The sequence below is a fragment of the Pituophis catenifer genome, unplaced genomic scaffold (genome assembly GCF_029215685.1).
Source record: "Pituophis catenifer annectens isolate HBS135680 unplaced genomic scaffold, rPitCat1.0.hap2 SCAF_2, whole genome shotgun sequence".
Taxonomy (NCBI): Eukaryota; Metazoa; Chordata; class Lepidosauria; order Squamata; family Colubridae; genus Pituophis; species Pituophis catenifer.
The window spans coordinates 193,190,743-193,205,008 of NW_027256882.1; the positions used below are offsets into that span (position 1 = coordinate 193,190,743).

Genomic DNA, 14,266 nt, shown 5'->3' on the forward strand with positions numbered 1-14,266 from the left:
ACACACAATGCTAGTAATTAAATTGTATTTTGAGGCTGGTAAGAACATATATTCTCTCACTTGCTTTCTCTCTCTCTCCCTCTCTCTCTCCCTCCCTCCCTCCCTCCCTCCCTCCCTCCCTCCCTCCCTGTCACACATACAAATGGAGCAACCATTTACTGACAATATGCAGCACACAGGTTTAAACACAACTCACAGGGATCAAAACATAGATGCTGATATTGCAAGGGACAAAAACACAAAAACACCATCTTGTATCAATAAGCAAATACAACCTGTACTCCAATTTAAGGACAATCTTCAAATGTGCAAAATACTGGCCAAACACCAGGGCAAACATGCTGACACCATTTTGTACTTGGGTATAACGATGACTCAAGCAGGTCTAAACAGCAGACACTGCGCAACACAGACAAAGCTGACTTGCGGCACTGCATCATGACAGGCAAAAGGAAGCGTCAGTCTTTGCATATCCTGGGCAATTCCAGTGAGTGGGTCTGAGAAGACCAGGAGCAGGAGAATGTGGAACAAGGACGATGGAAGGTGTGATCTAATGGGCACTCAGAGTCTGTGCACTGAAGTAGCAGGCATGGCCAGAGTATGCCAGGATGCATTTATAGGACACTTGGATTACGGAAGTTGTGCCCAGCAAAGCGAGCTTCATCACCAAGTTCTTCCTCAATCCTGTGGAATGCAGATAGATAGTTAATGGACTGTATTATGGATATTATGGGTATCGGCCACATCTGACGGCTGTTGCCAGGGGGACCTTTTGTCAGGTTCGCCTGATTCGCCAGTTGCGCCCCTTTCTTGATCGGGATTCCGTGTGCACAGTCACTCATGCCCTCGTCACCTCTCGCCTGGACTACTGCAACGCTCTCTACATGGGGCTCGCCTTGAGGAGCACCCAGAGGCTCCAACTGGTCCAGAATGCGGCCGCGCAGGTAATTACGGGAGCTACATGGCGCTCCTGCATAACACTGCTCCTGCGTGAGCTGCACTGGCTCCCAGTGGTCTTCCGGGTGCGCTTCAAGGTGTTGGTTACCACCTTTAAAGCGCTCCATGGCATAGGACCTAGTTATCTTCGAGACCGCCTTCTGCCACCGATGACCTCCCATCGACCCGTGCGCTCCCACAGAGAGGGCCTCCTCGGGGTGCCATCAGCCAAGCAATGCAGGCTGGTGACCCCCAGGGGGAGGGCCTTCTCTGTGGGGGCTCCCACCCTCTGGAATCAACTGCCCCCAGAGATAAGGAGAATCCAAGACCTTCATGCTTTCCGCCGTTCCCTTAAAACTTTCCTTTTTCAACAAACCGGGCTGGCCTAACAAATCCTTTTAAATGATTTTAAATGATTTTAAATGTGTTTGTCTTTTTAAATTTTGGGCCAAATTGAGATATTTCCTTTTAATCTGTTCTTAATCTATGTATTATGTATTTATGTGTTTTTACTTGGCTGTACACCGCCCTGAGTCCCTAGGGAGAAGGGTGGTATATAAATTTGAAGTAAAAATAAAAATACTAGATATAATCCAAAAAAAGTTAATTTCACGTGAAATTTAAGGTCAGAACACCTCCTTCTGTGGAACCCAACGAAGGACAGTGTACTATAAAAGTACAGGTTATGAACTGGAACCATTTTTTATTCAGCTCCTGTTTTTACATTCAAAGCTCTTAATGGCTCTTTATGAGGAAAATACAGTTCTGATGGGAAAATGGGTCGTATTTTTAAAAAATGTTTGCTTGTTGTTGCCACTAAATGATTCCAAAAATGAGGGCCTGGTGTACTGTGTCAAGGGAATATGGGGAAACAAGTAGCAACTAAGTTTGGTAGCTGTTTCACTGACTTTATAAAAAAGGCCACATGATGTGCTAGGGCAGGGGTGTTAAACTTGCGTCATCACGTCGTTACGTGATGTATCGCAACTTTCCCCCCCTTTGCTAAACGGGCGTGGCCAGCGCGTGATGTATCTAGCCCTCGGGTGATCGTTCTTTCATATTGCTGCATTGTAGTGGAATATTTGCTCATTCCTCCATGCCACATTGCTACACATCAGTCACACTGGAGGTTTTTCTAGCATGAACAGCTCATCTTAAGCATCCTGGCACAATATTTCAGTGTGGTTTAGCTATGGACTTTGGTTTGGTTATTCCAAAACACTGAATATGTTCTTTTTCATGCATTCTCTTGTTGACTTGTTAGTATATTTGATATCTCTGTCCTGCAGTGTTATCAGGCTTTCTACTACGGTATCACTTTCAGTGATGCTAAACATCTACTTTCATTTCGGCTTCAGATACTTTTCTCTGATACAAAGCAGAATCCATGTTTTCATCAGTGATAGCAACTAATTCGGGTTCAGAAGTAATAAAATTTTCAAACCACTATTGTTGCCATGCTTCATGATTGGTCCAAAGTTCTAAACTGAATAACAGAATAAAGAGTTGGAAAGGACCTTGGAGATCTTCTAGTGCAACCCTCTGTTCAGACAAGAAACCCTATACCATTCTGAACAAATGGCTCCAATCTAGTCTGAAAACCTCCAGTGATGGAGTACCCACAACTTCTGAAGACAAGCCGTTCCCCTGATTAATTGTTCTCATCATCAGGAAAAGTTGCCAGCTTGTAATAGAATATTCAGTTGCCACCAGATATACTGATAGCTTTGCTACTTAAAAAAGTTCCCCTTTAAACTCATCTGTCCATAGAACATGCCTCCACAAGCATCAATGCTCATAACAGGCAATGGGTTTTCAACCTTGCTCTGAGGCATCCATTGGGGGTTAAGATAAGCAAGAAAGCAGTTGTGGCATCACAGTCCAAGCTCCGTCTCTTTTGTTTGCATGTACAAAGGAGTGAGGTTTCAGTCACGATGTTGCAAGTGCCATCTTGCCTATTTTGATCCTCCAGTGGAGTCTGCTAATAATGCTATTCTTCAATGAAGCTGATTTTATCTGGGGTCTCTTTTGATGATGAACTTAAGAACAGTGGTTTTAGCTACAATTAGACAGGTCTGCAGAATCTTGGCTATTTCTTGGTTTTATTTCGGACTCCGTATTTTGTGCTATGCTCTTAGTATGTTTTTGACAGAATAATTCTTGGGAACATTAATTATTGTTCCAAATCTTTATTTCATGACTATCAGTCTTTCTGCACCATGGCCTTAACCCCCTGGACTCTGGTTCATAAACTGGCTGTAAATGAACCTGGCTTAAAAATGTATTTCTGGGCTGTAACCTCTTCTTCTACTTTAGCCATGGTGTTCTGCCCAGATGCGGACTATGACTTCTTGTTGGTAGATTCTCCTGCTTCTTTATCCCCACTACCTGTGCCAGAAATGCAAGCATTAACCACTTGCCTTTCCATGGGCTGGTCCTTAAGAGCATGATTTCCATTGACAAATCGCATTTTCCATAAAAAAAATGCGGTAAGAAGAGAAAAACAGATGTGCAGGATGTTTTGTTGGGTACTACCAGAAGACTTCCCTCTGGAGGCCCCTAAGAATTTGGCCTAGAAAAGCAATTGAAAGAGATTCCCTGCTGTTTCCATCATAAGCCTGCCTTCAGAATGATTCTTAGAAGAACTCAGTCTTTGTTCAGACACCTGAAAGACCTGCAACGTAATGATCTCTACTCCTTATTCTCTTGGCTACTCTTTGTATTTGGCAGCTGTCTGTAGCAATCTAGAAACAACAGGATAAATCTGCTGTAGTGATGGCCTGAGCCAGTGGTGGGTTGCTACCAGTTCGCCCCAGATCGGGCGAACCGGTAACGGCGGTGGCGGGAGGCTCTGCCCACCCACCCGGACGTCTCTGCACATGCACAGAAGCTTCTGTGCATGCGCAGAAGCATTGCACGAGCATTCATGTGCTTATGACCGAACCGATAGTGGCCGAAATTGAAACCCACTACTGGTCTGGGCCCAAGGCAAGGTCAGCATTATGTAGACAAAGGTAACATTGAGGATGCCAAGCTGTTTTGATGATGTTGTCAATCACCAGAGCACATGTATGCTCTAGTGCTGTGTCCGTGCTTGCATTGCTGTGCAGTAGCAACAGGATCCAATGAATCTCTAGCAACAAAAGTTCCCCTTTGTTATATTAGTCCAATCTAGTGGGACAGACCTTTACTGGAAGATGATGCAGGTTAATATTCCCATCTCCCCCAAACTCATTCACTCTCTTTTCTCACCCACAGACATATCCACTTTACTTCCCTCACATTTCTTACCTCATTAGCTGATTATATTTTGCCAGTCGCTCAGATCTACATGGAGCTCCGGTTTTTATCTGCAAAGGTCAATGTCAATTCAGTAATACTTTATGGAGATTCACACAAACATGTCAATTATAGACCAAGGCAGCCCACCAAGAGTAAACATTTTCTGTGCTTATCTGAACTCTGTCATGATATCAAAGGTATATGAGATGAGGAATAAACCTAAAGTAAACTTTTTTTTGCTAACTGCACAATCTCTGCAAAAGTTTGCTTAAAAGGGGGGGGGGAGGAGGAAAAGAGCCCATTCTCTTGTTACCAGAACCTTGCCTGTTTATTTTCCTCTGCTCCCATAACCTGCCCCAAACTTGTTAACTATCAAGCAGAAAGCAAATGGATCACACACACACACCCCAGAAGTTCGATGCCTATAGGCTTGTCAGAAGAAATTGAGAGGTGGGAGCAACTCGATCTTCACTGCATAGTGTACTTAGCTGACATGTTTCTGTATTTCTTTAGAGGAAGATATTAAGGTTACTGGCACCAATCATAGAATAATAGAATAACGGATTTGGAAGGGGCTTAGAGGTCTTCTAGTCCAACTCCCTGCTATTGGAGGGAGACCCCAAGCTGACCCCAAGTCCATTTGCTGCCATGTTTCTGTTCTTTTCATTATCTATCGCTTTTCTGGAAAGCTCCCCAGTGTCAAGCCTGGAAGCCATCTTTTGCATTAGGCCTTCAGACCTGCCACATTTACTACTGTGAGAAACTGGGACAGGGTATTGTATGGAACATGGGTGATATATAGTCATAATAACATTCCTTTCTCAGAAAGTCAAGGCCAACTTGCCCTTCACCTGGAAGTCTGGAACTGGGAGGCATCTCCAGTTGGGACGGTATTTTGATCAGGCCATGTGATGGACTTGTGGGTGTTGGGCACGGACTTGAAATTTTCTTTGGGTGGGAAAAACCTGGAAACTTTCAGATTCGGGTTTTCCCAGATGTGCCAATATGACATCTCTAATAAAATGTAACTTTGAGGAAATTCAAGCCTCGGAGTTTTCTTTCATTGGGGGTGTTACTTGAAACCTGACACCCAGGTTTCAAGACCCGAAGTACAGCCTCCTCATGGAACTGTTTGTTCTGTCCCAGTCTTTTACTTTACCCACATCATCATTCTTTTCTTCTGAACAAAAGGAAACCGTGTTTAAGATGCTAAATTAGGACTAAGAAGGACCAGATTCAAGCTTATACTCAGCCATGAAATCTCAGTGTATGACTTCAGGCTGATCACTTTCTGTCTCTGCTCAAGCTATCACACAGTGCTGTTGGTATAGAAAACATTGGAAGAAAGAATAAAAATTATCCCAGCTATTATGTCACAGCAATATGTTCCATATTTCATCTGATTTTGATCCCAGTTCTTCTGGGACTGTATTTAAGTATCCAATATTCCCATTTACACATATTGTCTTCTTGGTTATTAGAGTGACTGAAATTTTGTATCTAATTGATTGAAATGTCTACTCTTTTTTAACACTTTTGTACATTTTCCTCCCACAATGCTCATTTGTATCAGATACCAAATCAATTCTGTCTATTAAGATTCTGTCTCAAGAGTGGCAATATTCTAGCTGTTGCCTGTTTCTTCCCAAAAGGAGACAAGACATGATTTCCACTTGTTAGAACCTACCTGCCCAGTACAGAGTCCCACCACCAGGTCAGCAATGAAGGTGTCTTCAGTCTCCCCTGATCGATGACTCACCATCACCCCCCAGCCATTCTCTTGAGCCAGTTTACAACTGTAAGTGAATATAATAAACTTAGTGGATTTGCCTCCTGAAGATAATTGTTGGAACTGTGAATGGGTACTTGATAGCACAGTGGCTGTTGAGAATGGAGTGGCTTAAGACAACTCACGCTTGAATAGCTTCAGTGACCGATCCAATCTGGTTGACCTTAAGCAATAGACAGTTGCAGGCCTTCTCCTCAACCGCGTGCTCAATGCGTTTGGGGTTGGTCACTGTCAAGTCATCTCCCACTATCTGAATCCCTACATTAGCTGTGAACTTTGACCAGGCTTCCCAGTCATCCTGATCAAAAGGATCCTCAATGGATACCACTGCAAAAACAAAAGGAAATGAGAATATTACAATATGCCCCAGACTGCAAATAGAGGAAGTCTCAGTATCTTTAGCTTCAGTAGTGAGGCTTTGACCATATGTAGTCACTCACCTGGATAGTCCCGTACAAAGCTCTGATAGAGGTCACCCAGTTCATCAGCAGAGATGTAACGGCTGGGATCATCAGGGGATTTGAAGTCTAAGTCATATTTGCCATCTCTGTAGAACTCTGATGCAGCCACATCCATGCCAATCACAATCTTATCAGTATAACCAGCTTTCTCAATGGCTTCCTTGAGCAGCTCTAAAGCTGAAAGGCAGAAATGGAGGCAGGTTATTTAGGAAGGGAATATGTCTTTAAAGAATTTAGAACATCCCTTCTAAGTGAGATTTTCAAAGACTTCTCTTTCAAAGTACAGTATCTCTTAGTGCTGTAGTTTTTTTCCTCACCTTCACTGTTCTCCAGGATATTTGGGGCAAAGCCCCCTTCATCTCCTACATTGGTGGCATCTTTACCATACTTGTCTTTGATCACACTCTTAAGATTATGGTAGACTTCAGCACCGATGCGCATGGCATCCCGGAAGCTTTCAGCCCCAACAGGCAAGATCATAAACTCTTGCATGGCCAGTTTATTTCCAGCATGGGACCCTCCATTGATCACATTAAAAGCCTGGAAGAATTTAGCAACAAGAACAAGAAGAGGGGATCTTCAGTGATATATCTTAAAGCACCATACTAGAGTTGTAAATGATGGTCTGAAATTGTTTTAATCATAATGGCTTCTTTCATCTCTAAATATCCTACATATTGTGATTGAATAAAGAGGCGAAGAACATTTTGTTAGAAGTATTTTGCTTTTACATAGAACTAAAATACCATGTTTATAATCCTAGCCCTAAAGATAAGCTTTGAAAGTTCCTACAGTATATTTAATATGGATATAAAACTAGCATGCATGCAAAGAACTATAAAGGTGTATGGTGTATTGGGGAAAATCCAATTCTTTTGGATCCTCGTTCAATCTGTTGTTACCTGACTCTCTGCTCCATACCTCAGTTTTATGGGTGTGAAATCAAGAAAACATCACCAGATTCTTACAGGGACTGGCAGAATGAGATCTGAATTTCCAGCCAGGTCAGCAATATGACGGTACAGGGGTACATCCTTTTCTGCAGCGGCAGCTTTGCAGACAGCCAGGGAAACACCCAGGATGGCATTAGCTCCAAATTTAGCTGTGAATTTTGCAAAATGGATTAGAATATAGCATAAACAGAGATTACAGCAAAAGATCTTTGACCCAAAGATTTTACCAGTATCAGGCTACTCCACAGTATCTGCTACTAATCTGGCCTGGGGTTCCCTGCATGGCTTTGATAGTAGCTTTTAATTTTGCCACAAAGTTTTCCATTGGGTTTCCCACCCAAGAGTAGTCTGCAAACAGTAGCAGTTCATTTGTTTCGAGAGGAAAGCTAACATTCCCTCCTCCACTTTCCAGAGCTTTTTAGCTAGAGTCCATCTTTGGTGCGTTGGGTTTCCCCTCATATACCTGAAATGTATTTTTGCTGGTCTCTCTTTGGCTGGTTGTTGCTGCTAAGGCCCATCCCATGTGAGTATGCTTATTTGTTCTAAACTACACAGAACATACCCATGTTTCCCCGAAAATAAGACCCTGTCTTATATTTTTTTTGAACCCCGAAATAAGCACTTGGCCTTATTTTCAGGGAGGTCTTATTATTTTGGGGTGTGTGGAGGAAACTAGAGGAAATGGCGGGGACCGGCTGCGCATGCGGTTAAATATTTTTTGGGAGGGCTTATTTTCAAGGGGGGGAGGTATTTTAGTGCATGCACTCAAAAGCCCGATTGGGCTTATTATCAGGGGATGTCTTACTTTAGGGGAAACAGGGTACATTCAATCAGTATTGATTTGGAGCCACTGTGTAGAATCTCCAAAGCCAATTCTGATAGGCCTTTGCATTTGATCCTGCCAAAATACATCCACTCCAAGCACTACAAGGAAAACAATCCATAAGGAGGAGTCCAGCATCAAAAGGATGCACCCAAAACAAGAGAGAGAGGTCAGTTTAGCAGAACAGCTTTATACTGGTCTGCCCTGTTGCTTTAGTGGGATTGGTTATGTGTTTCTATCGACCTCATTTGGACATAAATTATTTACATTGTTCTTTGCAGAGAGAAGACTAGCAAGACAGTGGCAGTGCTTTGCAGCCTAAGTCTATCCCAAAGGAAGACGGGAAAGAATCAACAGATAGATTGCATTGTTTCCAGTGTTTGTGGAAAATGGGAGGGGCTATTCCCTTTTTGACTCATCTTTTTCTTTCTTATTTTAATCTGATCTTTTTTCACATTCTCATCATTTTTGTTTCAACTTTCATCATTTTACTTGAAAAATACCAGAAATTTCCCTTACAAATTCAAAATTTATATTGTGAAGAAGACTGGGGAGATTCATGTAGGAGTGCGAGATCAAGAAAAATGCAGAACAATTCTAGGTAGCTCTATTTAGAATTCAGCCTCATTCAATTCGATTGGAATTCTTCTTCCCATTAATTCTCTAACACGAGAAAGAATCTATTTTGGGACCAAGATTATATTCAGCATTGCGTGGCAGGGTGAGAGCTGCATACAGAAACTGCTATTGCCAGATAAGATGTGTAGTGTCAAACGGGAAAATGATGACGTCAAAGCAAACCCAAAATAGTATACAGTATATGTTTGTATTTAGGAAGCATAAAATAAGAAACAAAAATAAATGTTTTGCCTTCAACTGTAGACAACCTTAGCAACAAAGAATAGATTAATGTAGGAAGTGGCAAAGATAATAATAACACATTTGATGTAATTGTGTCATTTGGGACAAAGGGACTAGACAAGTATGCTTCAAATAAGTGTTGCTTTTTCATCCAGTTGCCTCCTTATATTTGTGATCTTGGCTCTGTTTATCATACCAATAAACAGATTTTTTTCAGAACTGAAAATAAAGGAATTTAAGGAAGGGGTTTGTGTGTTGCTTTGCTTAAGCCCTACCCCCTTCTCTTGCATTCAGAATCTGGGTTTATTTGCTGGTCCCAATCCTTCGCCTGCTTTAATTGTTTGGATGTTTGTCAGTTTACTAGTCTCAATTTGCCTTCTTACTGGAGCGTAAGAATACAATGTGGAAGGAGTGCCTTTTGCGAGCTGTGTTAATAAAAACACAGTTCTCAATTAATCATGATTTTGTTCTCCTTTGACTTTTGAATGTGGATTGAAAGGAATACAACGGTACTGAGATTCCAAATTGCAGTTCCGTCACCCCACTCTTGCCCTACAGTTAGCTATTCAGTCTTAGTCCTACTGGATTGTGCTGCTCTTTTGCCCTCCCTTCATGACCTTTTAATGAAGAAAAAAGTTGGGTTTACATTTATTCTCTGTGCCATCCAGTTCCAGCATGAGGTTGTCTATCTTCTCTTGCTCCACAACTGAAAAGGCCTGAGGAAAGAAAGATTTATCTCTTAAATAGAAGAAATCTGGATAAAACTACCTGGTAAACAACCTTTAATTTCACTGAAATTTAGTCCTGTAGCACAGCATTTGATTGAACTTCATTGGGAAAAAAATCTTCTGTCTTTTGATAATACCTATGCCTTTATTTTATTGTCAATAAATAAAATGAGGGGAAAGGAAGGCTGATCACCATTTTCATGCTCCACATCTACAGAAATCGTTTGAATACAATCCATATTATGTCCGCTTCTCTCAGCTTGCAGAGGCAAAAATGAGGAGCAAAAATTACTACCCAGAACTGAATGTTATAGGTTCAGAAGCAAAAACCTTTTACCGAAAGGAAGGAAGGAAGGAAGGAAGGAAGGAAGGAAGGAAGGAAGGAAGGAAGGAAGGAAGGAAGGAAGGAAGGAAGGGATTGGTGCTTCACTATTCACCAGAGTTATTGAAAGTAAAATGCAAAAAACTGTGTTTCCCTTACACGATCCAAAGCTCAGGAAGAGAAATGAAGCAATAGTTCCCTCTAATGGAGAAATGAAGTGTCTTTCTCAAAAACCAACCAAGCCAAGCCATCATACCCAGTTTTGCAGTATTTCAATTATACCATCATCAAGCCAAAAATGAATCAGATTGTGTTTGCAGTGCTGTCGAAATCTGGCAAAGTCAGAAATTCAGAACTTATTTCAAACTGTTACAAAATCCTTGTATGGAAGTGCAAGGGAGAGAGAGGGGGCAGGCGGGAGGGAGAACACACATAGAAACAAAATATGAGAAGATTAAGACTAAAGGGCAACTTACAGAGTTCACAAGAGCAGGAGCAATACTGCTGTTGATGTGATCCACTGCCTGCAGAACCCCTACAAACAGGGAAAAGATGCAGAGTCACACAGAGGCAGTAAAAAATAAATACAGAGAGATTGTGAGTCTGTCAGCTTTTCTGAGTCATTTCGGTTTGCAGAAATTTTACACCATAACATCTGCTGTTGTTGCTAGTTCAAAAGCAGGTGGCAGTCTATGTGTACACACAGACACACAAGTAGGCATAAACAACCAGGGTTCTCCAGAATTGTTCCATATTGTTTGGTAATTCCAGTTTTAATGTCCCTACCTTTGCCAAGGAATCGGGATTTATCATTGTCACGCAGTTCCAAAGCTTCATAGATGCCAGTGGAGGCACCGCTTGGTACAGCTGCCCTGAACATTCCTGAGAAGAAATCAGAACATGGGAATCTTTCATAGAAATAATAGCTTAGATCAGATTCAGGGCTGTAGAAACTTGGCAACTTTAAGACTTGTGGGAGAATTCTGGGAGTTGAAGTCCACAAGTCTTAAAGTTGCCAAGGTTGGATACCCCTGGTTTAGACCACCAAAGCAGTGAACTATCCATTCTGGTTACACAGCTGCCTTCATTTTTTTTTTAAAAAAAGCAACTTTAAGTATATCATTATTGCTTAAAGACATGGTGAAACCACGTAGGCAGTATGATTGACCCAGTTATTCCATAAGAAATAGCTGTGCTTCAATTTTCCAAAGTTATGGCTACAGCTATATTACAAATGTAATTACTATACATTACATTAATACAATTGTAATGAAATTAATGCAATTATAGTTATTTAAACTATATAATTCAACATGTATCAAGCTATCTGTCTTTTTTATAATGATTTGAGAATACCTTTCATAATATAACATTTATTTCATTTCATTTCATTTATTAAATTTTTATACCGCCCCTCTCCCGAAGGACTCGGGGCGGTGAACAGCCAGGATTAAAAAACATACAATATAAACATTAAAATACTTTAAAACATAATTAAATCTATATTGGCTTCCCCCAATTTAACAATTGAACTAATGTTCTGGCCTAAACTCTGTCCCAGGCAACATTTGCAAAGAATGTCTGTAAAGATGTCTCTATTTTTAAAAATATGCTAAAATAATATATTGCTTCTGCACCTATCTCATATAAAGGTTCGTAATCATTTCTTTAATAATTAATTCCAGAAAACTAATATGCCATTTTAGGTATCCCTATAAGTATTTAAGGTTCAGTGTGACCCTGGCTAGTAGATGCCTCAGAGATATTTTCTGAGAAGGCGCAACTGAAAACAGTTCTTCCTCCCTGTGTGTCTTAGTCTTTTGGAGTCTTTGGAAATGGAATCTTATAAATTATCCAGCCAACAAATAGCTTTAGTCAATGGCCAAGCCTTTGTTCATTTTTTCTTTTCTTTAAAATTCATTCCCACTTACAGACTTGACCTTTACTTATTTTTTATTTACTAAGTTTTTATAGCTTCCAATCTTCTACGTCATTTCTGTTCTTATGCAGACCTTTCACTTATTTGAAGAGCATTTTACTTTTTCTACTTTCTTTTTATATATCATTAACTTTTATTTATCATAGTTGGGAGGTGGCTAGAAAAATGAATGTGCTTGCTTGGCTGTTTACTGTCAACCCTGAAGCTGACCTGGCCGAAGTCATCTTGGAGCTTCAGTGCTGCCACACTGGAGTGAGGGATAGGGAGGGGGATTAGAGATAGCTGGGGTTGTGTAGTCAAAATAAAATGCTTTCTCTTGGGAACCAAGGATGTTCTCACACCTGGCCAAAGGAAGGAGTGATGTCACCAGACCAGCAGACACTACCTTGATTGGGCCATGTGACTGATTGTTTGGGGCTGAGGGGAAAACTTTCACTTTTAATTAGGTAAAAACCAAGGGGCCCTTCAGAGTTGGTTTTCACCAGATATGTGCCAATATGATATTTCCAATAAAGCTGTTTTTTGAGGAATCCACCTGCCTCGGAGTTTTTGCATGCGATGTATCTATTACTTGGAACACTGACATTTACTCTCTGACATATTTTGCTTCCTTTTCTCTGATTTTGGTATTCTATTTCTTCCTCATTTCAAAGTATAGGCTATGGTTTTTGTCACTACTGTTATTGTCTTTCTTTCCTTTCATTTGCTTTAATTTCTTTTAATCCAAGGTCTCTTTTATAGAAGACTTTGGTACTGTTCCAGATGGTGGTTCTAGAAGGCATATAATCTGGATATAATTACAGAATATAAGTTAACATGTTGATTTTCTTCCCACTTGATTGCAAATTGATTCAAAGTGTTAACATTTTTGTGTGACTATAGATAACTATTCCAGGTGTTTCTGCTTCTTGTATTGATCTCCGGCCCAGGGATTGGCAATCTTTGATATTGTTGACACATCTGGAATTTATGGGCATTTTATGGGCACTGTCACAACATGGCTGCTGTGGAGGGCTTATCCATTCACAAAATGGCTGCCTAGGTGACTATGGTTAGTCACAACACACTAATTTATCACAAGAGAAATGGATGAAATTACTACTTAAGGTTTATATCACCATACTGCTTACATTTGCTCTCAATAATCTCTGCTTCTCTTTCTCTGGATGAATGGTGGAACTTTATGTGATGGGTTTTATGCCATATAGAGGCAGAAAATTTCATCAATTTACTTCTAAGGTTTGACACTATCACTGTTCTCATGCTCATGAACTTTGATCCCTGGAAGTATAAATAGTATCTTCCTATTTTTTTATGCTTTCCCATCACTTCCATCTTTTTGCCTTTTGATTACGAATTCTAAGAATCCTCCAACAGAAAGCATTCCCATTGGACTTGAATAAGAACTAGAGTAGGCTCTATGTCTGTTGGCCAAGTTTGATGGGTACATGGACAGGCCTGAGCATCAAAATTAGCATCTTGTCAAAGAAGAAATACTATGATTTATTTTAGCTTCCAAGTATGAAAATCATGAATTTCAGATCAATTTCAGAGGTCTAAGTATGCATGTAAATGTAAGTTATTTTATCTTCTTCTTCTTTTTGCTTCATGTCCTCCCACTATTGTTTCCTTTCCTTACTCTCTTGGCTCTAGAAGTGGGAATTATTAAGTGAGCACAGCTAAAACTGAAATTGCTCAGATTCAATGTGAGGCATTTGATAGAGATGGGAGGAAAAAGGAAATACTGTTCAATTCTTCTGTCATTTAGGTTGGTAACACCTGACCTTTCCAGCTCACTTCCTTTCAGTAGAACAAATCCATTAGCTCAATGCATGGGCTGCAGAAAAAGATGCAAACTGCTTCTTCCTTGTCAGTTTTTTGTACCTTTTGAGGTATACAAATCCACCTCAACAGTTGGATTCCCACGAGAGTCTAGGATCTCCCGAGCACGAATCTCCTCAATGGACATTGTGGAAATGGGATTTCCTGGGGGAGAATAAAGATAAAAAGCCCAAGAAGAGAATGGAAGACAGAGAGTTAGCTTTGAAATTTTCATCTTATGATCTTTCACATCCCTGTTCCCATCAAAAGTCTCCTCAGTTAGAAATAGAATTTAAGTGTACAAACAGTGTAAAGAGTGTGAAGGATAAAATGGAGGTAGTTGGTAATGCC

The 14,266-nt window shown here is 40.7% G+C and overlaps 1 protein-coding gene across 1 annotated transcript; it reads right to left on the bottom strand.

The window, feature by feature from the left end:
• Positions 1-209: 209 nt before the first annotated feature.
• On the bottom strand, positions 210-14,063 carry ENO2 (enolase 2). The gene is made up of 11 exons (XM_070935337.1): positions 13,979-14,063; positions 10,942-11,037; positions 10,632-10,690; positions 9,752-9,821; positions 7,437-7,570; positions 6,786-7,008; positions 6,448-6,645; positions 6,133-6,334; positions 5,906-6,014; positions 4,228-4,286; positions 210-684 (listed from the first exon to the last, which is right to left on the bottom strand). Exons 1-11 carry the CDS (start codon positions 14,061-14,063, stop codon positions 615-617), a joined length of 1,305 nt encoding a protein of 434 aa, XP_070791438.1. The 3' UTR covers positions 210-614.
• Positions 14,064-14,266: the final 203 nt, after the last annotated feature.